General features: G+C 39.9%; 1 protein-coding gene across 1 annotated transcript in view; it reads right to left on the bottom strand.

Moving 5' to 3' along the window:
• The window catches only part of LOC126199501 (sodium channel protein para-like), a 416386-nt gene that overhangs the window by 33327 nt on the left and 355372 nt on the right, over positions 1 to 27687 (bottom strand). Inside the window, exon 22 of the mRNA XM_049936424.1 lies at positions 11655 to 11959. Coding sequence (XP_049792381.1) covers positions 11655 to 11959 — 305 coding nt within the window. The remainder of the gene's footprint in view (positions 1 to 11654; positions 11960 to 27687) is intronic.

Raw genomic sequence — 27687 nt, 5'->3', positions numbered from 1 at the left:
TATGTTCCAATTTCTAGTCAGACACAGAATGTGTGTCACAGTTCTTCACTTGGAACAAACAAGTAATAAGTACATTAGATACCATGGGAACAGCACCGGTCCCAAAGTCGCTAAAAATACAAAGGAAGTACCAAAAACAGTCAAGTAAGAATCACTGACATTAAAATTAGAAACAAGGTGCCCTCTATGGGGACTTGCACGCAACATCTGCAGATCAAAGATGGCTTAAAAGTATGCCACCAATAATCATAGTAAGCCACCACAACCATGATAACACTACAAAGATGGATATGTTCTGATTTCTGGACAAAGATTGTAGATCAAAGAGGGCTTAAAAGTACACCACTAGTAACCACAGTTAACAGTAAGAAGATTGATACATTCTGATTTCCTGTCAAATGTACAGAAATGTAGCTTACAATTTTTGACTCAGAACATTATCATATGTAGCATACGACAAAATTACAATCATAGTTCACATGATTAATTATTTAACCATGACTTATATACAAAGGAATTGAAGGTAATGAAAATAAATAAGAATGAAGCAAAAGAGAAATTTACATATCTAAAATAAATTAGTACCATAATTCCTGCAAGCAAGAAAAGTAGGGAATCTTTAAATACATTTCAGTATAGGGAATGGTGAAGTTGTGATATTATAAAATAGTGATAATTAATAATAACTATTATGGAATCTAATAGGATTACCACAGGAAAGTGGGGGTTTTGGGTGGGGAGAAACTCAAATATAACTTAACAACAGGAAAATGAAATAAATAATAACATACATAAAACATAAAAAGAACAGTATCATGAAATGTGGATAAACCAACACAGAATTCCTAAAAGATAAGCCAGTATACAAGTAACTAAAACTCAAAACAAGTAACCGATATTGCAATTAGTAAGCAAAATTAAGATATATAGGTCAATTCTAGTTACTTATTCCAACCATTTCATGGTTAATTATTTAGATCGTTTTTCCAGCGGATGTGAACACTGAAATGTAATACCATAGGATTTCTGCATTTGTAGCTGCTCTCTAATTTACTACGAAAAAGTAAAAAATATTGGATTTGGTAACTAGAATTGACCTAAATGGGTTAATTCTATTTACTGTTTCCAACCAATCCACAGTTCACTATTTAGACCATTTATGCAAAAGGTGCGTGCACTATAGTGTTATAGGATTACTGTATTTGGTATTACTCTCTTACTACTATGAAAAAGGAGAAACTTGGTATCAGTAGCTACACTATTTGTTACTTTTTGCATTATTTCAGAGATCAATAAGAACTCTAGAAATCCTGTAAAAACCAAATTCACACACTAGTGCAAATATGTCCAAAACTATGAACCATTGAATTGTTGGAATCAGTAACTAGAACTGGTCTCCTATATAAGTCGGTTCTAGTTGTTGATTCCATGGTTCATTATTTTGATCATTTCTCTGGCAGGTGTGTACACTGAAATGTATAAGGATTTCTACATTTGTAATTGCTCTCTAAAGTTATAAATATTGGAATCAGGTACTACAATTAAACTATGTAAGAGGTCACATCTAGTTACCTATTCCAACCACTGCATGGTTCCTTATTTAGATCATTTTTACAGCAAGTGTGTGCACTGAAATGTAATCGATTTCTGCACTTGTAATTGCTCTATGAACTGAAAGTAACACCTACTGGAATTGGTAACTAGAATTAACATATGAAACTTCCTGGCAGATTAAAACTGTGTGCCGGACCGAGACTCGAACTCGGGACCTTTGCCTTTCGCGGGCAAGTGGTAGAGCACTTGCCCGCGAAAGGCAAAGGTCCCGAGTTCGAGTCTTGGTCCGGCACACAGTTTTAATCTGCCAGGAAGTTTCATATCAGCGCACACTCCACTGTAGAGTGAAAATTTCATTCTAGAATTAACATATGTTGGTCAAATCTAGTTATCGACTCTATTATCAGGTACTTTTTGTGAATTTTTGTTATTTGTGTACTTGCTTTTCTTAGGAATCTGGTGTCAGTACTTTAAATACAATGGAAATAGTACCAATAACGCTAAAAATATAAAGGAAGTATCAGAAACAATAAAGCAAGAACTATTGACAATAAAGCAAGAACTATTGCATTACAACTGTGCACAAGGTGCTCTCTACGGGACTTGCATGTAACATTTGTAGATCAAATATGGCTTAAAAGCAGGCTACCAGAAACCATAGTAATGGTATGAAGATCAATGTTTTCCAGTTCCAGATCAAAGATACAAAAGTATGGCTTACAATTTTTTGAGTTGGAACGAAATCATAATTATATACAAAACAAGTGGGTCAATCCGAGCACCCAGTTCCACCAGTCGGCTTTGAGTAATGTCATACCTAATGCAAAGACACTGTATAGGGATAATCTTTGAAAGCAATTGATCATATTCCCAAACAAACAAATGTAGCTTGTGATAAAATTATATTCACAATTCACGTGAGTAATTTACTTACGTATGAATCATACATAAGGAATTGAAAGTAACGAAAATAAAGAAGAACAGAAATATACGTGTCTGAAATAATTATTATTGTAATTTATGTGAGTAAAAACCTTTAAACTCATTACAGTGTAGCACATGGTGAAATTGTAATATTGTGAAATAGTGTTAATTTTAAATAATAACTATTGAAACTAATGGTACTACCACAGGAAAGTGGGGTTTTGAGTGGGGAGAAACTAAAATGTTGCATAACAATAGGAAAATGAAATGAACAATAACATGTACGAAACATAAAAAAAAAAAACAATAGTTTGAAATAAGGCGAAACCAACACAGAAATTCGAAAAGAAAAACCAGTACACAAGTAACAAACCTTCGCAAAAAGCAACAAATATTGGAACTGATGACGAGAATTAAGCTATATATGTCAATTCTCGTTGCCGATTCCAACAATTCCTTAGTTCATTATTTAGATTGTTTTTCCAGCAGGTAAGTGCACTGAAATGTAATAGGATTTCCGCATTTGTAACTGCTCTTTGAATTGCTGTGAAAAAGTAACTAATATATTCCACAGTTCATTGTTTAGACTAGTTTTGCAACAAGTGTGTGCACAACAATGTTACAGAATTTCTATATTTGGTATTACTCCTTTCACTACTATGAAAAGAAAAAGAAACTTTAAATCAATACCTCACAATATTTTTTACTTTTTTGCAGTAGTTTAGACATCAATAAGAATTCTAGAAATCTTACAAAAACTGAGTTCACACACTTATTGCAAACATGTCTAAAATTATGAATCATCAAATATTCAGAAACTGTAATCAGAATTGACCTAGAATTGACTATATAGGTCAATTCTAGTTACCGATTTCAATAATTCTACGGTTCATTATTTAGATCATTTCTCTAAACTGCTGAAAAAAAGACAAATATTGGCTAAAATGACAAATGTTGGAATAAGTATAGTATTGCATTGTATTGTATGGAACTGGGGACCTAGAAAGTATGGAGAGTCTTCATCCCCACCATAGCCCACAGTGGTACAACAACCTCACAACAGGCTACAGCAGTCCACTCACCCCACCGCCACCCCACACCAAATCCAGGGTTATTGTGCGGTTCGGCCCCCAGGAACGTCTCACACAGATGAGTGTAATCCCAATGTTTGTGTGGTAGAGTAATTATGGTGTATGCTTACGTGGAGAAAGTGTTTGTGCAGCAATCGCCAACATAGTGTAACCGAGGCGGAATAAGGGGAACCAGCCTGCATTCGCCGAGGCAGATGGAAAACTGCCTTAAAAACCATCTTCAGACTGGTCGGCACACCGGAACTCGACACTAATCTGCCAGGCGGATTTGTGGTAGGGACCTTCATGCCTTCCCGCTCGGAAAGCAGTGCATTAGACCGCACAGCTAACCAGGCAGACTTCGAAATAAGTAACTAGAATTAAGCTATATAAGAGGTCAATTCTGGTTAATGATTCCAGCCATTGGATGTTTCATTATTTATATCTCTTTTTTGCAGCAGGTGTGTGCAATGAAATGTAATAGGATTTCAGAACTTGTAATTGCTCTCTTAATTCTTGCAGAAAAATAACTATATTCTATTTCACACATATATGTTAATTCTAGTTACCAATTCCAGTATTTGTTACTTTTTGTGAATTTTTGTTATTTATGTACTGGCTTTTTTTAAGCATTTCTGTGTCAGTTTTCCACATTTCATGCTACTGTTTCATATACTGGTATGTTATTATTTATTTCATTTTCCTGTTGTCATATTACATTTTAGTTTCTCCTCACCCAAAACCTCCTCTTTCCCATGGTAGGCTCATTAGATTAAATAATTATCACTATAAATTAGTGATATTTTATAACATTATGAGTTCACCATGCTCTGTACTGTAATGGAATTTAAAGGTTCCCTGTGCTTTTCTTACTCACACAAATTATAACAATAATTTACTTCACAAATAAATATTCCTCTTTTGTTTTGTTCTTTTTCATTTGTGTTATCATCATTTCATTTTGATATAACGCATAGTTAAGTAAATAATAGCGGACTTGCATGTAACATATGTAAGGTGAAGAAAGCTCATTCAGGACAACATTTACAATAAATACTGGACTGTTATTACAACTTGATCCACTGCAATATGTGTGTCATGATGTATATACATACAATATAAATAATAGGCTCATTAAGTACATTAGGAACACTAGTCATTAGTCATTATATCAATGATAACACATCCAGAAATATTAAATGATAAAATTGTAAGCCACACTTCTGTATCTATGACTAGAAATCAGAACATATCGATCTTCATACCATACTATGGTTACAGGTGGCATGTTCAGCAAACTTTGATCTACAAATGTTACATGCAAGTCCCCAAAGAGGGCTCCTTGTGCCTATATTAATGTCAAAGGTTTATTACTTTATTGTTTTTGGCACTTCATTCATATAGTTATAGCATCACTGATACCTTTCCTGCTGTATCTACCAGTAACGTACTTATTACTTTTTGTATATAATGACAATTACATTCCTAGTCAAAAATTGTGATCTATATTCTGTATCTTTGAGTGGAAATCAGAACATATTGATCTTTATACCATTACAACAGCTACTGTATATAATCTTTGCACAACATATGTTACACACAAATCCTCATAGTGGGCACTCTGGATCTAGTTTGAATGTTAATGATTTGCTTCTTTATTACACTTCTTTTATATATTCTTTTATTATATTTCATATATTATATTTAATATAATCCTATTTTTATAATAGATGGCTGTGGTTGTGATCCAAATATTTCATACTTCGATTGTACTCTTAATGATTTTATTCGTATTTGTTGGCTATTGTCTATCACTGTAGATGGTGGGCACAGCTCTAGCAGTTTATACTACAGCAGCTGCTTGTCATGCAGCCAGCTAAAGCAGTTCCTTTATTTTTACTTATATTGGAGTTACACAAAATTTTACTGTTGTGTTTATCTTCATGTGTCCATCAATAGCTTTCATACTTCTCCATTTACAGAGTATTTAACGGTCTGAGGATGACTATTTTTTTAAAAAATGAAATATTTTACATGATCTAGACTTTTCATTATATTTTACATTTTATAAAACCATTTTAAGAGCACCTGTACCTGTGTAGTAAAAATCATGGTCTTGCTTCCTCAGTCACTGGTGCACAGAATTTTTTCAAATCTGCATATTTTGAAAGTGATGTCCCCAATGAGCTTCTTGAGAGCACTGAACAGATGGAAGTGTTATGGTGCAAGGTCAGGGCTGTACGGTGGATAAAGCAAGACTTCCCAGACAATTTTTGCAATTTCATCTGTGGTGAAGATACTTTTTTGTGATCTTGCATTGTTTGCAGAAGAAGATTGTGACATTCGATGGGCAAATTCGCTGAAGATGTCCTTCAACGCCCTGAGGGTTTTCAGGTATTGGATTATACTGTGTCCCACTACTAGTGAATGGGAGTGTGAGTGCACTGAGTGTACATTACTACTCATGAGCCCTCAAATCACCTGCCAAATGTATCAGCACGGGCCAGCCACTATAGGCTGCTGGTGGGAAGTGTGCACACATCATGGTCTCCACCACACGGTCTACTGGTGGCCCACTCCTATATATGTGCAGAGCAGTTCTGACTGAATCACTTGTTGTATTTCTAGTTTGTATCATGCACACCAGTGTTCTGTGTCTTATGGGCTCCTGAGAGGCTTAATGTTCAGAGGTTATGAATAAAGCCATGTTTGTGTGTCTTGGATCAGTTTTGTGTATTGCTTGGTTATTACACAACTAGTGATGAGTTTGGAAAAGTTTCTGGGTGTGCAGTCTTTAAATGCAGTTTCATCTGGTTAATTCATTATGGATGCTGTGCTACCACTCCTGACTTAACAGCTTATTTTAGCTGTGACCATTATTTGGTTTTCATTGAGACAGATCAAATTTAGGCAGAGCCTTCTTCCTTTCATGGATTCCACCTACGATGTATTGATCATTCGGTCAGCTTGTCCCTTTACAAGAACTGGCCGCTCTTACTTTTGACCACGTGTGCAGTTTACTGAGCAATTACTATCACAAATGAATGTACGTCATATAAGTGCAAGTTGAATTCTAGCAATGCCACAAGAAATCAAACCTGTCATACAAGGCCTGTGCAGCCGAACTTCATGGTCTTAGCTCTAAGTGTCAATTCATTACTGATGCCCATAATGACTCTTATGCAGACTCTATGGTGCAAGACGCAATTATCCATTTAGCTCCAGAAAGGCTCTACTCTACCAAAACCACCCATTGGCAGAACTTTTGCAAATGTCACAATCTTTCGAAGTTTCTCGGCAGTGGGTGACCAAACTGAAGCGTGGGGTGATGTGGCAGTAGTGTCACAAGATGTGCCCATTAGGATGACAGACAGCTTGCACAAGGAAGCAACAATGGTGGCGGTAAACAAGTGGGCCCCATCCCAGGCAGACCAAGAACACCCTCAGCAACTGCGACCACCACAGTACCAGCGTAAGTGTTCTCTGTTTCTGTCTTGTCCTTTCCATTTTGTCCAGCACGAAAGTTCGGCATGCCCTACGAAAGTTCGGCATGCCCTAAGTGCTGAGCTACTTGTAATGCTTGCCAGAAGAAAGACCACATAGCCTCTGTGTGTTGTTCGCAATGACTGCTCAGGATATGGACATGGATGTAAGCAGTGTGACTCAAATGCTTGTGGCTTCTTCCAAGTTGTTTATCGGGTTAAGTGTTTTTAACCAAGTGATCTGGCTACAGGTTGACACAAGTGCTGCAGTGACATTACTGAATTCTCAAACCTAGTGAGTTTAGGCTTGCCACCGTTCGACACCGATCACATGGAAGCTGGTTAGTTATATGGCACTGCTTCTTACAAGGCAGTGGTTCATCCATTACATTTTTGGCGGTTGATGATTCCGGTGTTGAGAACTTGTTTGGGGTGGATGCATTTCAGGACTCAGGACACCAACACAGTTCACCTTGTGTCTGATCAGGTACAGTATTCTCGATTGAAAACACTGCATGACAAGTTTTCAGGCTTGTTTTTTGTAGGTATAGGGAGTGCTACGAGTTTTTTTGCTCATATTTCCTTGAAATCCACAGTTCGGCCTCTTTTTTCTCATGTGCTTCCTATTTCTGTTGCCCTGAAAGATCAAGTTAAACGCAGAATTGGACAGAATTCAATCTCTAGGGATAGTGCAACCTGTTATGGCCAGTGAACGGTCATCCCCACTGGTTGTAGATTGGAAGCCATCGGGAATACTTCATCTCTGTAACACTTCATCTCTGCCCACTGCCAGACCACATCTCCACTGTTACACCTATGCCTCGCCCCTCGTCCATGAAGAAGCTTCAGGCCTTCCTAGGGAAGATAGCCTACTACTATAAATTCCTGCCTGGGGTAACAACAATGGCGCACCTGTCACATGCCTTGTTAAGCAAGAATGTACTTTTTTGCTGGAGCTCAACTGCGAACATGCTTTTCAAATGTTGAAATTGAAACTACTCTCAGCCCCCCCTGTTTAGCTACATTCTGTCTGGACCAGCACATAGTTTTGGCGACTGGCACCCCACATTATGGCCTTGGCACAGTGCTAGCGTGCCGATATGATGATGGCTGTGAATGATGTGTTGTTTAAGCCTCTAAATCTCTCACTCCAGACCAGCAGTGTTATTCTCAGGTGGATGAGAGGTTTTTGCCATTGTCTATGGCCTCAAGAAATCTCATGTTTTTTGTATGGTTTCAAGTTTCACCTTATTACAGACCATAAAACCTTGGTTTCCTTTTTTTAACCCTAACATTTCCTTCCCAGACAACAGACTGCTGACAATGTTGGGCACTGTTATCTCACTGCAATTACAAATCAATTTTCACCCTATGTCTAAATATGCCAATGCGGACAACTTGTCCCACCCTCCAGTAGATTCCAATACTGATTAAGAAAAATTGCTTTGCTTCCATCTCAATATTGAAACGCAGGCCATGGTCAATGTTTCCCAATCCCGAGCTCGCACACAGCAGCTGCTGTTGCCACCGACACTGTTTTCCGCCAGGTGGTTTGGTTTGTTCAACATGGCTGACCGGATTAACTATTTTTCCTTATGGTGTAACCGCACTGTTTTTGATGGTGTTTTGATGTTGTCTACAGAAGACCTCTCTGTCAGAGTAGTCATTCCTGCTGCGTTCCAGCATGAGGTTCTATGGATTCTCCACTGGGGCCATTGGGGAGTTTGGTACAGTGAACTGTTAGCTAGGAGACATGTTTTATGGTCAGGGATTGATGGCGAAATTGTCCGTTTTGTCGCAGCTTGTGAGCAGTGGGCCTGACAACAGGCCCTGGCCCATTCCACACCAGCCACGGGAACATATCCATGTAGACTTTGCAGGTTCCTTCTTGAATTCCCATTGGCTCTTCGTTGTGGATGCATGATCCTGGTTTCCTTACATTCTCTGGTGCGAGTCGACATCAGCTGATGTCACAATTTGAACGCTTTTGAGAGATTTTTTCTATAGAGGGGTTGCCTTGTACCTTAGTTTCTGATAATGGGCTCCAGTTCATTTCTCACACCTTTCATTTGTTTTGTCCCCAACACGGCATTCATCAAATGGTGGGGCAGAACTAAAGCATACATTCTAGTCCCAAATGAGAATGTTCGTGGATCTTTGCAGGATGACACCCTTCTCTGTTTCCTGGGCAGCTATCGCTTCATGCCTATGGGGTGGGGGGCGGGGTGTGGGAGGGGGGGGGGGGGGGGGGGAGCGGAGCCTGGATCAGTAACCCATCAGTAAAGGCAATATGATGGCCAAATCAGTATTGGTTCAAATGGCTCTGAGCACTATGGGACTTAACATCTGAGGTCATCAGTCCCCTAGAACTTAGAACTACTTAAACCTAACTAACCTAAGGACATCACACACATCCATGCCCGAGGCAGGATTCGAACCTGCGACCGTAGCGGTCACGCGGTTCCAGACTGAAGCGCCTAGAACCGCACGGCCACACCGGCCGGCGCTGCAGTATTATTCTGCAGTAGCGGGATACAGTAATATCCTTTGTTAGAGTATCGGTTCTTACCAGTCAAAATTACAAAAAAATTATCTGAAAACTAAAACAATCAAAAATTCCCAGAATTCTAAAAAATTCCCAGGTTTTTCCCAGTTTTCTCCGGGATGAAAAAATTCCTGGGTCTTTCCCGGATCTCCTGGTTGTCCCAGATCGTATGGACCCTGTGTTGGCTCTTATTGTTTCTGGTAAAAGTTTACCTGTCCCATTAATAAAACTATCAATTCGGTACAAGGGGTCCGAGTGTGGGTTATTGTTTAAAATGTTTTCAAACTTTTCTTTAAGTTTTCTTGGGAATACCTCCAGCAATGAAGAGTTCACTAGAATAATTTTATCCATTAACTGAATAGATTCATTCAATGCCAAACCTTGAGTTTCAAGCTTTTTAATACTTGCAGGTATATGGTAAAATGAGTGATAATCACAGCAATGTCCTTTTTAATACTGAAATCATTAAAAGCTTCCTTGTACTTGCAAACTGCCAAAGCCTCTGCACTATCGAAGTCGTTTACTACCCTTCTAATGGCCTCAAAATATTCATTGTAATAGAACACAGCTTCAACCCACGTACCCCAATGAGTTACCACTAATTTGGGAGGTAAAGGCACATTTGCTAGTTTTTCTCTGTAGGCACTGATGTGCGGGGAGCCTTTAGAAACACTTTCTTTGTGGATGAAATTAGTTTATTTACATTAACACACATAGAATGTACTTCTTCAGAAGGCAATGTACTCCATGAGCAAAGCACATCACATGAATCAAAACGGGATAAAATACTTGCGAGGGTTTTCCTGCTTTGATCATATACGGAGCAGCATCTGAAATAAACACAAACATTCTTTCATCTGCAGAAGATTCTGGAAATATTTTTCTAATACCCTCATTCACAAATCTGGTGATCGTAGAATGATTTACTTTTTCAAGTTATTTGCAGGCCGCTAAATAGGAAGAAGAAAGCTCTTCTTTTAAAGCACCAACAATTAAATTTTCAATGTAACGACCATAAGTGTCTGTAGTTTTGTCAACTGAAATCCAGATAATGCTGTCCTTGAGTTCATTCCATATTTCTTCCAGAACGTTCACATAAATTGTTGGTATGTAATTTTTACGCAATGTTCATTTGCCTGGTATATTTTGATTTAAGTAATATTTGCACAGGATGCTTTTGAGGATAGGGTTTGTAAGTTTGTGAAGAGGAATATTGCTTGCAATGAAAGCTTCACATAGATCCACGTTAAACGATTTTTTTTTTGTTACTTTTGGACAAATGCCTGCTACTGCAACTTGCTATTGTTAGAAGTTGCTGTCGTGGTTCTTTCTTCTGCATTCCTGCAATATGGAGACTTGCCTTGACATGCTGGTCTATTTGAAACTTTTTGTTTCATGTAACGTTTTTCTCACAAACTCAACAACATAAAACAATTCCGTCATATGTAAATATTCCAGGATGTTCAGCTATGCATGAAACGACATTTCTTTTTTCTGGGGGCATGGCGCACAACACATTACACACTACACATTGTAAACACGTTCAACTATGTACAAGTAAACAGAAAGCTAAACTGAAACAATGGACGAGTGACTAAAAGCTTGAGTAATTTAATTTAAATATTGCTGACGTGTACTGTATGACAGCAAAGGGGATTAACAGTGGGTGTGGGTGCACGAGCATTGACTCTGCCTGCCTGTTCCTGTTGCTCTTTTGTAATGATTTTGGTAGGCAGTGGCCTCTTGGTTCATGATTGCATGCAGTCCTAGGTCATGGTCAATCTGAGAGACATCAAAACTAGATCGAGCTAGACACCACCCATCTAAATTTTTAAAATATTGTAAACATGGACCAAAAATATGCATTGTCACTAGTTTTTAGTTAAAATCTGCAATAACCAGTGAAAAAGACCCAAATATGCAAATGCATATGCAACATGCAAATGTATATAATCGGGTTTCTAGTTATTATGCTTACTTTACAACATTTTAGCAAATTACTGGAGATAGGACAAATGACTTTATAAAATGATGGCTCCAAGCTTAAAAATAGCAGTTACTTTAAAAAACATCAGTTACCTGGAAAAGTAGGATCATTGACTGTCCAAAAGTTTTGAAGTTATAGACATCATCAATCCCACTCTTCTCCTTCACATTCATAAAGAATGACATACCAAAAATGGCAAAGATGAACATCACTAGGAAGAGTAGCAGACAGATGTTAAACAGTGCTGGCAATGACATCGCCAATGCAAACAAAAGAGTTCTGATGCCTTTAGCACCTTTAACTAGACGGAGCACTCTGCCCACTTTTGCTACTCGAACGACCCTCAGAAGAGTTGGCGACACAAAGTACTTCTCAATAATATCACTGAGCACCAAACCTAAGGAGAAAAAATCAATAATTAACTGACACTGTGACACCATGAGCAACAGTTTCAATGAAAATTTTCTTACTACACTTTTCAAATGAATACAGAAGTTTGCTATCATAAATAAATTAGCCTTTGGTTACAAAATTGGTTTTTGATTTTATTTAATGGACAATTGGTTTTCCAACTACCAGTTTCTTCTTCAGATGTATTTGTGAACAGTTCTCATTTCCTGAAATGGAATACACAAGTGTTTGTTTTAAGTTGAGAAAACTAAATATCTCCAAAATGATTGTATAAAAAATGTTCTACGTGAAAAATTAATATTAGTAACGGGAACATCTGTCTGTGCTACAAATGATCATCTCATGTATGGGTGGGATCAACTTTGTATTTTCAAATGGGTAACCTCCATTTTTACTGCCTATTCAGATTCTACACCAAAAAAATACATATGATTTATTCAAACCATTATTTCCCATCTGTGGTAAATGGCACTGTAATTGACTACTAGAAAGTGTGTCTGTTTTTACAATTAAGAACCAACACATTTGATCCTTCATTTCGCTTATGATGTAAATGTAAACCTTCATGTTATAACAGTTGATATTGATGTTCAAACATTACTTGAGTATTGAAAATGTGATTATACAGTACAAATAACATGGCTAGTCATTGTCATTTCTGTCAAATAAGCTATCTGTATGGTAACACAGTTTTCTGTTCCCTAGGAGGTTGAATAAGATGAATCCGCAGACCATCAGAATACTAGATTTTGGAGCCTGTCTTCAAACCTCACTATCATGGTCACCGATTTCAGTGAGTTTCCACCCTACCACTGTAACTCTTGCACTGGCCACTACACAGCTACTGACAGAATACCAACCACAACCAATGAAACAAGCTAAAATGTTCATGAAGTGACAGTGACTGTGATACGCTAAAATGTCCATGAAGCGATAGTGAAAGGTGTACCTACCATGGATACACACATATTGTGTAAACATCCACATACTCACTGAAATCAAGTACCCCAATGGTGAGAGGCAAGCGGACTCACCAAAATCAAACACCCCAATGGTGACTGGCAAGGGGATACACCAATATCGAGCATCCCAACGGGAACAGAAAACTATTACATTCATGTCATCATTTCTGGATCATGCTGAATGTAACTTCCTGGCAGATTAAAACTGTGTGCCCGACCGAGACTCGAACTCAGGACCTTTGCCTTTCACGGGCAAGTGCTCTAACATCTGAGCTACCGAAGCACGACTCACGCCTGGTCCTCACAGCTTTACTTCTGCCAGTATCTCGTCTCCTACCTTCTGTAAAGTTTGGAAGGTAGGAGACGAGATACTGGCAGAAGTAAAGCTGTGAGGACCGGGCGTGAGTCGTGCTTCGGTAGCTCAGATGCTAGAGCACTTGCCCGCGAAAGGCAAAGGTCCCGAGTTCGAGTCTCGGTCGGGCACACAGTTTTAATCTGCCAGGAAGTTTCATATCAGCGCACACTCCACTGCAGAGTGAAAATCTCATTCTGGAAACATCCCCCAGGCTGTGGCTAAGCCATGTCTAAGCAGTATCCTTTCTTTCAGGAGTGCTAGTTCTGCAAGGTTCGCAGGAGAGCTTCTGTAAAGTTTGGAAGGTAGGAGACAAGATACTGGCAGAAGTAAAGCTGTGAGGACCAGGCGTGAGTCGTGCTTCAGTAGCTCAGATGTTAGAGCACTTGCCCGCGAAAGGTAAAGGTCCCGAGTTCGAGTCTCAGTCGGGCACACAGTTTTAATCTGCCAGGAAGTTTCATATCAGCGCACACTCCACTGCAGCGTGAAAATCTCATTCTGGAAACATCCCCCAGGCTGTGGCTAAGCCATGTCTCCGCAGTATCCTTTCTTTCAGGAGTGCTAGTTCTGCAAGGTTCGCAGGAGAGCTTCTGTAAAGTTTGGAAGGTAGGAGACAAGATACTGGCAGAAGTAAAGCTGTGAGGACCGGGAGTGAGTCGTGCTTCGGTAGCTCAGATGTTAGAGCACTTGCCTGCGAAAGGCAAAGGTCCCGAGTTCGAGTCTCGGTCGGGCACACAGTTTTAATCTGCCAGGAAGTTTCATATCAGTGCACACTCCGCTGCAGAGTGAAAATCTCATTCTGGAAACATACCCCAGGCTGTGGCTAAGCCATGTCTAAGCAGTATCCTTTCTTTCAGGAGTGCTAGTTCTGCAAGGTTCGCAGGAGAGCTTCTGTAAAGTTTGGAAGGTAGAAGACGAGATACTGGCAGAAGTAAAGCTGTGAGGACCGGGCGTGAGTCGTGCTACAGTAGCTCAGATGTTAGAGCACTTGCCCGCGAAAGGCAAAGGTCCCGAGTTCGAGTCTCGGTCGGGCACACAGTTTTAATCTGACAGGAAGTTTCATATCAGCACACACTCCACCGCAGAGTGAAAATCTCATTCTGGAAACATCCCCCAGGCTGTGGCTAAGCCATGTCTCCGCAGTATCCTTTCTTTCAGGAGTGCTAGTTCTGCAAGGTTCACAGGAGAGCTTCTGCAAAATTTGGAAGGTAGGAGACGAGATACTGGCAGAAGTAAAGCTGTGAGGACCGGGCGTGAGTCGTGCTTCGGTAGCTCAGATGTTAGAGCACTTGCCTGCGAAAGGCAAAGGTCCCGAGTTCGAGTCTCGGTCGGGCACACAGTTTTAGTCTGCTAGGAAGTTTCATAATAGTGCACACTCTGCTGCAGAGTGAAAATCTCATTATGCTGAATTTAGTTTCTAAGCAAACTTTGAAACGGCTAATTGTACTGTACTGTACAATCAAATTTGCAGCTCTAAGATTAGTTTCAAACATAAATATCAATCGCTACAGCACCAATGTTTACAGTTACATAATAAATGTAATGTAGAATCAAATGTGTCGGTTCTTAATTGCAAAAACAGAGGCACTTGATATTTGTCAATTACAGCACTAGCCACCACAAATGGAAAACAATGGTTTGAGTAAACTGTATGTACTTTTTGGTGTACAATATAAATAAGCATAAATATGGGGGATTCTCATTTGAAAATGTGAAGTTGACCACACCCACAAAGAGGGGTCATTGGGAAATAGCCAGTTGTAGCATAGACAGATGTCCTGTTTACTGATATTCGCTTTTCACCTAGAACAATTTTTTTGATACACTGTTTCATTTTTAAATATATTTAATTGTCTCAAGTTAAAACAAACACCTTGTCTACATATTTGGAACTGCTCACAAGTGCATCTGAAGGTGAGACTGGTAGTCCTGAAATCGATAATGCCATAAAGAACTTAAAAACAATCTGTGCAGCCAAAGGCTAATTTAGTTATAACTGCAAATCATCACATGGTTGCATTCCCACCATCCACTACAATGGAAAGTCAAAAAATAATGCAAAAGTGTTTAGCTCAAATTAACTTTAAATTGCAGATGTATAAAAGGCAATAAAAGAACCAATAATTAAAAAATGATATTCATAATAAGCAACTTGCAATGTTCATTAGTTTACATACATTGATTGAATCTTTTTAGAGCCAAATAATCATTTAATATGTCAGCCACAATCAGTAAGTGTCTCCTCCCTAACATCAATTAATTATGTTCTAGATATTAGAAATATAAGGAGCATTCCCAAAGTAATTTACAATAGGGCATGAATGTAGAGTTAGTGTGCTAAGAACACAGTGTTATATAAAGGAAAATATATTGTGTGTCAGTAATCTGGCATATCTGGGGGCAGATACTATGACCAGTCTTTGAGAGCTTAAAAGATGAGCTACAGCAGTGCACTGGTAACTGAGCTGAAAAGACTAAATGCCATGCATAGTATTCAGTGTAAAACATTCATGGTAAACTGAGGGAAAATTCTGATGATCATTATAATGGTCTGATCATACTGACATTGAAGTATTGGATGCTCTCTGGCAGGTAAGTGCTGAGATTTAAATTTTAGGAACAACACTTAGAACTCAAGAACATATCCAGGTGTGTCCTGTATTTAACCAACAGTATGTACAACTAGGACAGGGACGTCAACATACTATGGTAAATGCCACAACAGTTTTATGACTCTACTGAACATTATGGTTTCAACAATTGTCACTAGTTCAGTAAATATATACATATTAATAGCTCTGTTTCACTTTTGATATCTGAATATCACTTCCATAAATCAGACTAAGTACACAATTTATGTGCTCAGACTGCATGCAGAACTTCACTACATTTTCGTGCTGGCTGCTGCCATGCCCTGACTGGGAATGAAATCAGGAAATGTTACACCAACTGAACTATATAAGTACACCTGATGGGTGAACTCCAAACTTCAACCTATTAGTACTTTGTTAAACTCTTCAGAGATTATCCAGCCTTGTAGAAGTAGAAATAAGATATAGGCAGAAACTAGTTTGAAACTGAGTTGGTTCATGAGATGACTTGGATGGTTCCATTGCCCATATCAGATTCCTGGTCTGACACAGAGTCTTAGTATATACACAAGTTACATTACACTACACTGTACAATGAATATCTCATTTTGGGATCAACCTCTAATTTTTGTTAAGGTTTCTCTGTTACATCCTTTCTTATGGGGGGCTATTCTGGCAACACATACATAAGAACCACAATGGAGCTTAGAAAAAGAGAGAACAGTGGTGCTGACAGACTGAAGCATTGGATCAAGTTGTAAAATGTGATTGGGTGGTTTAGTTGGTAGGACACTGCATATAAAACACAAAGATCTGGATTTGCATCTTAATCTAATACACAGTTTTCCTCTGTCTGCAAAATGTTATCAGGAGACACTCCACAGTGTGAAAAAAGTTTCATTTCATTGATGTTGCTGGTTTTAAAGGAATTTTGCTATGTAATTAATAAAAACATAGAAGTACTGTGTTATCAGAATGTGTAAACAGCTTGCTGTCTAAACATGCATTGTTCTCATTACAGCGTTTGGTAAACTGCCTCACAACCTTTTCACCATAAGATTAAATGGTATTTTTTGTGAAAACTTGAGAAGTTTTTCATATATGCATAATTAATACTTTTTAAGCAGATTTAACAATGGCAGACAATACAGTTCTGTCCCATAAATTAAAGGAATAGGCACATGTTAAACACAAACTCTATAGTGCAGAGGAACAAAAAAATATTTACTGATGTTGAAGGGGAAACATAGATTACTGGAAGCAACAAAGGTGTTTTGCTAAAAAATTACTGTGAAACATATTTAAAAGTTTCTGAATAAAACCAGAAAACACCATCGAAAATTATCTGTATTTTAGAATGGTCAGTTTCAAATGACAAATGACCCAAAATTAATTACTTCTCATGACAAATTTTCTTGACAGTGAGATCATAAGTAAAATGTCTAGTCAGGAATCCCTTACTGTGCAGCGTGAATAATACAGTCTGTCCCATGCTTAATACCATATCGTAAATACCAACAGCTGCACTGTGGTTTTAGCATATTTTCACAAGAGATTTAAAATTGTGCCAGCTTCGTAGTGTCATATTACACGGCCCAGTCACATTAATGTGAGCACCTGTCAAAAGCCTGAATAACCAGCTTTTGAAGCACTGGCAAACAGGAAGAGTGTCAGCTGGGTTGTGGAAGGTACTGACAAGGACCTAGTCCATCTACCAAGATCAGCACTAGTACTGTTCATCCAGTCAGCACTATACAAGGGCATAGGCATTTTTCTGCCTGTGTGTGTGTGTGTGTGTGTGTGTGTGTGTGTGTGTGTGTGTGTATGTGTTTTGCTCATAGCTTGAAAAGGATTATTATGATAGTTAGAAAGTTTCCTTTCTGTTTGTGTGTCCCTATCAATGACTCACCACTTCCGCTTTTCAGTGAATGGCCTCCTTTAGTCCAAAAATTTTTATAGTAATTTCAGCTAGAGATGTGGCTATCATTAACAATGATGAAAACAGAATATAAGCTGACAACTATCTGTATGGAGAAGGAGAGGAGATGATGAAAACTAAATAGTACAGTAGACACTAGAAACATCCCTTTATATCCAAAAAACTGGCATATTCAATTTTCTAATGGTGTTCAGAATAAATCTGTTGGCTTGACCAACTAATTGCAAGTGATGTACCTCAGTAATGAGTGAAGTGTTTCAACAATGAGATATCAAGAGGAAACTCAATATAATAGATGTGGACCAACAGCACATACTTTCTTCCAGAATGAATTGGCAAACATACTGGTTCAATAAACAGTGATTCAGCTAAGCCGTTCACCTCAAATATTTCCAAAACCACTTAAGATAATTCTGTTTTCCCCCAGCTGAACTGCAAGAAAGTTTTCACTAAACAATTTGTATCCTCTTTTCATAGCTGTAATAATTACAGAGATATAAGTATCAACTTAGTTTTTCCAAATGGGATTATAGTAATTTCTGCTCCTACTATCATATTCTGAAAGATATGGATTCAATGGCATTTCACTTTTCAAAATCTGACTACTAATTCTTTAGAAGTTACAATATCTATAACTCATAATTCACGTGTTTTGAAAATGAAACTAATTGCTGTCTTTTGCATAAATTCATGGTCTCATACCCAAACAAGGAAATACATCACACAAGATAAGAAGGAAACCGAGAATTGCAATGCGGCAATACTTGTATAAAAGGGGCACAAAGGTCTTGTAGCTTTCATTCTGTCTGTGTCATTCACATGTGTTGAGCACTCATTAGTTTGAACAAAATAAATGTCTTTCACAAACCAAGAGAAACTAGATAAACAGTTTGTCTGAAAAGTAATGTCACTAAACCTATAAAAATTAATTTATTGATCAGAATGGTACTATGCATCAAAATTCTACAAAATAGGACCCTCCTGCATCACCAAATTTTTCCTGTGAGATTTCCAAGTATTGCAGGCACCATGGATGGCCTGGGATGGGAATGTACTTGAAGGACAGCTGTAACAGCAGGTTTCACATTGTCGATGGTCTTGAAACAGTATTCGTTCTTCTTTCAACCTTCTGAGCACTTCCAAATTTAAGCCAGCATAGATGGTCTCTCCAATAGATACAAACTTATTGGTGTGCAACGTCACCTAATTACTTGCTTAACTTTAATTTATGCGATCAGACTCAGAGGTCCACCTTATCTACAAGGCTTCTCTTCAACCGTTTTCTACTTCCTGCTCTCTGCCACCAATCATCTATGTCATTCTGCAGCAAGTCCTCATGGATTCCATCCCTCCATCTTCAATCGAATTAGTGGTCTTCTTCCAAAGGAAGAAAAATACGTGGCTTTCAAAGGACACTGATGTTTACCGATCTATTGACATGACCTGGCCACACAAGCTCATTAGTTCTCAGCAGGCCTACGATATTTGGTCTGTTGTAGATCTCATCCAGCTCATAGTTATGGCAGATTCTCCATTCCCCAGAGATCTCATTTAGTAGCAGTCCATAGATTTTCCTTAAAACTTTCTGCTTGAAAACAAGAACATTATTTATTCAAGTATTTTTTCCAGACACTCCAAGTTTCACGACGCTATCTGTTGGATCAGTATTTTGTACATCTTAAGTTTGTAGTTCCTTGAGAGCATGCACAGTTTAAAAAAACTGACTAAGACTGAAGTACAATCAGTTTGTGTTTTGGATCTGTGCTTTAACTGCTGCCTCACATGATGCATCCTCTGTAAAGACAACCCAAAAATATTTAAAATTATAAACCTTTTTGTAGGATACGGTTCTATCAGTTGCTAAAGTGCCTCTCTTGAATAGGTAAGAGTCCTGTTCATCACCAGATCCATTAACAAGGAGATCAATCTCACTTCCTGCTGCCTCCGTACATCAGTTCTTCCATAGCTCTGGACCACAAGGCCACATCATCGGTCAAAGTGAGATGTGTGATTTTACTACCTTGATCCCTTCAAAATTCTCTGGAAAGCTTCCCTCATCAGCTTTTCGTGTGCCAGGTTGAACAGTATTAGTGACACACCATCTCCATGTCTAGGCCCCATGATTATGCTGAAGATCTCTGTGAAATTGGCTCCCGAGTGTCACTTTGCTTTTTAAATCAATGAGACAACCTCTAACTAGGATAATGAATTTTTATGGGTAGTCCAAAGTTGTTTAGGCAATTCACCTGGCTCACCTGGTGAATGCAGTCATATGCATTCTTAAAATATATGAAGAGCACTTGAAGGTCTTTAACATATTCCAACATCTTCTCATCTTTGAGGTGAGGCAATGATATGTATAACCACTGACTTCACTCATTACAACTGTACTTGTCTGTGTAATCATAAGCATCAACTAACAAGAGGAAGAGTGTGGAGTAGAAGGTGTGTAGCTACAGTTGTTTATCCAAAAGTGAGGGTGAGAACCACATGGAGACTGAAGTTATGGATCAGAATTCTAATTAAGTACTGTCATCAAACAACGGCAACTTCAAATATGAATACCAACAATGTAGGAAAAGACATATTGCTACATACTGTACTGCAGACAGGTACAATTAAAAGACACTTACGCTTATGCTTTCAGTCACAGCCTTCATTGGCCTCCATCAGAAAAAGAGAAACACACACCATTCATTCACACAAGCAAGCACACATCATGCATATGTGACCAACAACTCATCAGTTCGGGCCAGAATGCAACTATCATGTGGGATGTAGCAGCAATCTGGAGGGGGTGAGGAAGGGGAAGGGGAAGTGTATGGGTAGCAGAATAGGAGTGCTGTCTGGCAGGATGTGCAGGAACTAGAATGCCAACAGGTGCTGCATCAGGAGGTTGTGTGACAGGGATGTAGAGAAAATGGAGTGAAAAAGGAGAGGAAAATGCAAAGATGGATGGGTGCATAGGAAGAGGGTGGCAAACAAAGAGCATAGGAGATGGGAAAGGGCAGGAAGTGACAGGACTGAGGAGGTGGAAATTGTTGGGTGGAGGGTGTGCGAACAGTGCGTTACCATAGGTTGAGGCTGGTATGCTTACAGGAATGCAGAATGTATCGTAAGGATAACTCTCATCCGCGCAGTTCAGAAAACCTGGTGATGGAGGGGAGGATTCAGATGACTTGGGTACTGAAGGAGCCACTGGAATCAAAGATGTTATGTTCAGATGGATGTTGTGAATCAGGATGGTCTACTTTGCTCTTGGCCGCAATTTGACAGTGGCCATTCATCCTGGTAGACTGTTGGTTAGTCGTACCAACATAAAAAGCTGTGCAATGATTGCAGCAGAGTTGGTAAACAACATGACTGCTTTCACAGGTGAACCAACCTCTGATAGGGTGGGATAAACCTGTGACATGACAGGAATATGTGGGTAGGTGAATTGGGTAGGTCCACGATGGTTTCCCACAGGGGTATGATCCTTGTGGCAAGGGGTTGCTATTGGGAATGGCATAGGGAAGGGCTAGGTTGTTTTGGAGGTTGGGTGGGCAACAGAACACCACTTTAGGAGGTGTGGGAAGGGTCTTGGGTAGTTCCTTGTTTCAGGACATGATAACGGGTAATCAGTGCCCTGTCGTAGGATGTGGTTCAGTTGTTCCAGTCCGCAGTGGTACTGGATGATGAAGGGGGCACTCCTCTGTAGCTGCTTCTTGGGGTGATAGGAGGATTGGGGGTGTGAGAGGATATGGCATGGGAGATCTGTTTACAGACAAGGTCAGGGGGATAGTGCCAGTCTGTGGAGGCCATGGCGAGACCCTCAGCATACTGGGCAAGGGAGTCCTTGTCACTGCATACACATAGTCCCCAGGTAGCCAGACTGTATGGGAGGGGATTTTTTGGTATGAAAGAGATGACAGCTCCCAAAATGCAGGTTGTGTTGTTCATTGGTGGGTTTAATGTGGACGGAGGTGTGGATGGAGGCATCAAAGAGGAGGAAGTCGATGGCTAGAAAGGTGGCACGTTGCGTTGAGGAGTATTAGGTGAAGCAGATGGGAGAGAAGATGTTGAGGTTATGAAGAAATGAGGATAGGGCAACTTGGCCCTGAGTTCAGATCATGTAGATATCACCAATGAAATGACACACTAGGGGTTTGGCATTTAGGGAGGCTAGGAAGGACTCCTCTAGATGGCCCAAAAACAGGTTGGAATAGGAGGGTGTCATGCAGGTGAACATAGCTGTGCCATGGACTTGTTTTTATACATTCCCTTCAAAGGAGAAGTAGTTGTGGGTGAGGACAAAGTTAGTAAGGTGTATGAGGAACGGGCAGCAGAAGAAAGAATTGCCATACACAACCTCAAAATTAATTCTGATCTAATCATCCTACCTGCAGTAAAAGGTTGCATCATTGTTGTCATGAACCACAGTGACTATATGGCAGAAGGCCTCTGCCAATTATCTGACTCCACCACCTAAAAATCTGCCAGAGTGATTCCATCTCAGAAGTCCAACACAATCTCCAATCCATGCTTAAAGCTTTAGACCCTTGCCAGAACCTCTCCCCTGAATCCATTTCCTTCCTCGCCCCTCTGACACACCACACACCCACCTACACTCTCCCCAAAATCCACAAACCCAACAATCCTGGATGACCCATTGTGGCTGGTTATTGTGCTCTCACTGAAAGCATTTTGGCCCCCACTGACTATCACCTCCAGTCAATTGCCTGTAATCTAGCCTCCCACAACAAAGACACTAACCATTTCCTTCACTGAGTCTTCACCATTCCCACCCATTTAGCTCCTGGATCCCTGCTCATCACTGTTGATGCATCTCCCTACACACCAACATCCCTCCTGCCCATGGTCTTACCACTATTGAACACTACCTTTCCCAATGTCCTTCAGACTCCAAACTTGCTACCTCATTCCTCATACACCTTCCTAATTTTATCCTAACCTACATCCACTTCTTCTTTGAACAGAAGGCATACAAAGAAATATGCGGCACAGCCATGGGCACCCACATGACGTCCTCGTATGTCAACCTCTTTATGAGCCATCTAGAGGAGTCCTTCCTAGCCTCCCAAAATGCCAAACCCCTAGTGTGACAGTTCACTGATGATATCTTCATGAGAGTCTGAACTCAAGGCCAAAATACCCTATCCCCATTCCTTCACAACCTCAATACTTTCTCTCCTATCTGCTTCCCCTGATCATCCTCAATACATTGTACCACCTTCCTAAACATTGACGCTCTCCTCTCTGATGGCTCCATCCACATCTTTGTCCACATTAAACCCACCAACAACTGTCACCCATTTCACACCAAAAAATCCCTCCCATACAGCCCAGCTACGTGGAGACTACGTATATGCAGTGACAAAAACTTTCTTGCTCAGTGTGCTTATGGTCTCACCAAGGCCTTCACAGACAGGTGCTATCCCCCAGACCAAGTCCACAAATAGATCTCCCATACTATTTTCCCTCACATCCCCAATCCGCCCACCACCCCCAAGAACTAGCCACAAAGGATTGTCCTCTCCATCACACAGTGCCACCGCAGACTGGAGCAACTGAATCACGGCCTTCTCCAGGGCTTTCATTAGCTACCATCACGTGCTGACATAAGGGACATCCTGCCCGTGATCCTTCCCACACCTCCTACAGTGGTGTTCCATTGTCCACTCAATCTCCACAACATCCCAGTCCATCCCTATGCCATTCCTAATCCCAGTCCTTTGTCACAAGGATCATATCGCAGTGGAAGACCCACCTGCAAGACCTACCCAATTCACCCACCCAGTACTTCCTATTCCAGTCCTGTCACAGGTTTATCCTACCCCATCAGGGCCCGTACCACCTGTGAAACTAGCTGCTTTACCAGCTCTGCTGAAATCACTGCACAGCTTTTTATATTGATATGACTACCAACTAGCTGTCCACTGTGAATGTGACTGCCAAACTGTGGCCATTAGCAAAGTAGACCATCCTGTAGCGCAACATGCAGCTGAACATAACATCTTCGATATCAGTGGCTACTTTGCTAACCGAGCCAGTTGGATCCTCCCCTCCCACCAACAGATTTTCTGAACTGTGCAGATGGGAATTATCCTTACAATATGTTCTCTGTTCCTGTAATTATACCAGCCTCAACCTACAGTAACATACTGTCCCTGCATCCTCCACACAACAGTTTCCATCCTCTTAGTCCTGTCAATTCCTGCCCATTCCCATCTCGTATACACATCGTTTGTCACCCTCTGCCAATGCAACCTCCCATCTTTCCCTGTTCCTCTCCTTTGGCACTCCATTTTCCTCACATCCCTGCCATCACACAACCTTCTGACACTGCACCTGTTGGTATTCTAGTCTCTGCACACCCTGCTAGACAGTGCTCCTCTTCCCCTACCTGTGCACTGCTAACTCTTCCCCTTTCCCTCCAGATTCCCTGCTAGGCAGCACTCCTCTTCCCCTACCCATACACTGCAAACTCTTCCCCTTCCCTTCCCCTCCAGATTGCTGTTACCATCCCACATGATAGTTGCATTTTGGTACAAGCTCCTGGAGTTGGCGGTCATGTGTGTGAGGTGTGCTTGCTTGTGTGAATGGATGGTGTGTGTGTGTGTCTCTTTTCCGACGAACGCTGTTGCCAGACTCTTAAGTGTAAATGTCTTTCAATTGTGCCTGTCTGCAACTTAGCATATTTTCCTTATGGTAAGTATCTTTTTCTACACTTGAGATTTGAAATCAGAATTCATAACAGTGTGCGACAGTCAGCAGTGACTAATGTCGTGTGTTCGGGTGACAGAGCACCTAAGCAGTGTTCCAGAAGAGTCTCCACTGAAGAGATCGATATAGGACAATACAATTCCGATACAAAAATTATTGGTAAAGTAGCTTGTTTGATGTTATGAATGTTATAAATAGGAGTGGCAGACTATTGTGTCAAAGAGGACGTGTGAATCTTGGCTAAGGTTGGCCCTGTGTCAACTGGCACTTCACCTCACTCACATCATAAGCTAAATATTTGTCCATTTGATGCTGATTACATCTGAATGCATACAGAAGAATAGGCAGTGCTTCCAATGGTTGTTTCAAAGTAAATTATTGCTGGTGGAAATGTCTACAAACTTAGACAGAGACACACTATGTGATCAAAAGTATATCGACACCCCCAAAAATATACATTTTTCATATTAGGTGCATTGTGCTGCCACCTACTCCCAGGTACTCCATGTCAGTGACCTCAGTAGTCATTATACATTGTGAGAAAGCAGAATGGGGCACTCAACAAAACTCACGGACTTCGAACGTAGTCAGGTGGTTGGGTGTCACTTGTGTCATATGTCTGTATGCGAAACTTCCACATTCCTAAACATCCATTGGTCCACTGTTTCCAATGTGATAGTGAAGTGGAAATGTGAAGGGACACATACAGCACAAAAGTGTACCTCATCTGTTGACTGACAGAGACCACTGACAGTTGAAGAGGGTCGTAATGTGTAACAGGCAGACATCTATCCAGACCATCACACAGTAATTCCAAACTGCATCAGGATTCACTGCAAGTACTATGACAGTTAGGCAGGACATAAGAAAACTTGGATTTCATGGTCGAGCCGCTACTCATAATCCACAAATCACTCACTTGGTGTAAGGAGCATAAACATTGGAGGACTGAACAGTGGAAAAATATTGTGTCGAGTGACGAATCACGGTACACAATGTGGCGATCCGATGGCAGGGTGTGGGTCTGGCACATGCCCAGTGAATGTCTTCTGCCAGCGTGTGTTGTACCAACATTAAAATTTGGAGGCAGTGGTGTTATGGTGTGGTCATGTTTTTCATGCAGGGGGCTTGCACCCCTTGTTGTTTTGCATGGCACTATCACAGCACAGGCCTATATTGATGTTTAAATCATCTTCTTGCTTCCCACTGTTGAAAAGCAATTCGGGGATGGCGACCATATCTTTCAACACGATCGAGCACCTGTTCATAATGAACAGCCTGTGGTGGAGTGGTTACATGACAATAACATCCCTGTAATGGACTGGCCTGCACAGAGCCCTGACCTGAATCATATAGGACACCTCTGGGATGTTTTGGAACACTGATTTCATGCCAGGCCTCACCGACCGACTTCGATACCTCTCATCAGTGCAGCACTCCATGGGCTGCCATTCCCCAAGAAAGCTTCTAGCACCTGATTGAACATATGCCTGCGAGACTGGAAGCTGTCATCAAGGCTGAGGGTGGGCCAACACCATATTGAATTCCAGCATTACCGATGGAGGGTGCCACAAACTTGTAAGCCATTTTCTGCCAGGTGTTCAGATACTTTTGAGCACATAGTGTACATGAATTGAACCACGTTTATGTCGTGTCATACATCACCATGAAAATGTCAGTAATATAGTCTTTGGAGGATATCCATGACTGTTTGTAAAATTTTTCGTGATGAATAAATCTTCTTCAGTTGCACTTGACAAATCCTTCATTTGGATCACACGGTACAAGCAACCCGGGTTTCAGGGTAAAAAAAAAAAAAAAAAAACCAAAACTAAGAGGGAGTCTTCTTAAAACCAATTAACATTAAAAGGGCCCATACAAATGTGAACCTCAGGTTATACCCTGAATGCGTATGAGAAAGCTGTACTAGTCCTGTAAAAAGTCCAGCAAATTTATAAAGCAGCATGCAAAATGCTAAGCGGCATGAAAAGGTTCCGAGTTGACCAGTACTACACTAGGTAAAAGGGGCCTAACCTAAAGTAACCAGCCTAAGCTAGGTTTTTTTTTTTTTTTTTTTTTAAAAAATGACTGGTACGACTTTCTCGCATGCAATCAAGATATAACCTGATGTTAAAATTTGTATAGGTGCTTCTAATGCTAATTAATTTTATGAAGTATCCCTCTTAGGCTTACTTGTTCTTTTGTAGTGCCTGAAGACGGGATTTACGTGCTGAAACCTAGATAGTGTGCTTGACATTATCTGAATACAGGATTTGCCAAATACAAATGGAGCAGACTTATTCATCATGAAAAATGCTATTAAGTTGGAAGATGTTAACTTTCTAGTTGTGTACAGGCTCAGTGTTGCAACTGATTGTCACTTGCGACAAACTGTTGGCAGTTGCAAAACTACCCTGGCAGTTCACGTCTAACGAATTTTTCATGGTTCTCTATAGCTTTGAAAAATTAACTTATTATCAAATGGTCATACAGTGTAATGGTAGCTTCATATGCAAGAGGTAGTGGGTTCTAATTTGGTTAAATGTTTTGAAATTTTTTATTTTCAAATCTTTATCAAAGTGATTTTGACCATTATTTTTATGCAAATAATTGGTTTAAATGTACATTTTTAAATTTCTTTTCCTTTGTCACATAATTTTAATCATCACATTAACTTTTTCAATTGCTCTCATTATTAATTTCTATCATTCTTTTTCCACTCGGAATCTTTGTGCATGTGATTTTACCGATTGTCATGTATTAACATCGATGTAATTTCTTCCATTTCATCATGTTATATTTTCGTCCATTTTATTAGATTCATTATTTCTGTTCCTCATTTGGCTTGAATTTCACTTTACTTATAACCTTTTCTTTGGTTTAAACCTTCATCTCCATTGTTTTGTCCATTGTGCAATAAGAATTTATGTTTTAAATGTTTGTGTGATGATTACCATCTAAGAAAAGGTACATTTCATGATGAAAATTACATTTTCGTCATCACTGCACATACAAATAGATTATTTCGTCTTGTGATGTATAGCCATTTTCAAATATTTAAATATTATGTAGATTATTAAAAATAGCTGAATAACTGACTTCACATGCACAATGATTCCAATTGGATAATGAATGATGGGATTT

The sequence above is a fragment of the Schistocerca nitens genome, chromosome 8, assembly GCF_023898315.1.
Source record: "Schistocerca nitens isolate TAMUIC-IGC-003100 chromosome 8, iqSchNite1.1, whole genome shotgun sequence".
Classification (NCBI taxonomy): domain Eukaryota; kingdom Metazoa; phylum Arthropoda; class Insecta; order Orthoptera; family Acrididae; genus Schistocerca; species Schistocerca nitens.
Note: the sequence above shows the minus strand (reverse complement) of the source record. Positions and strands in the feature narration are given on the sequence as shown.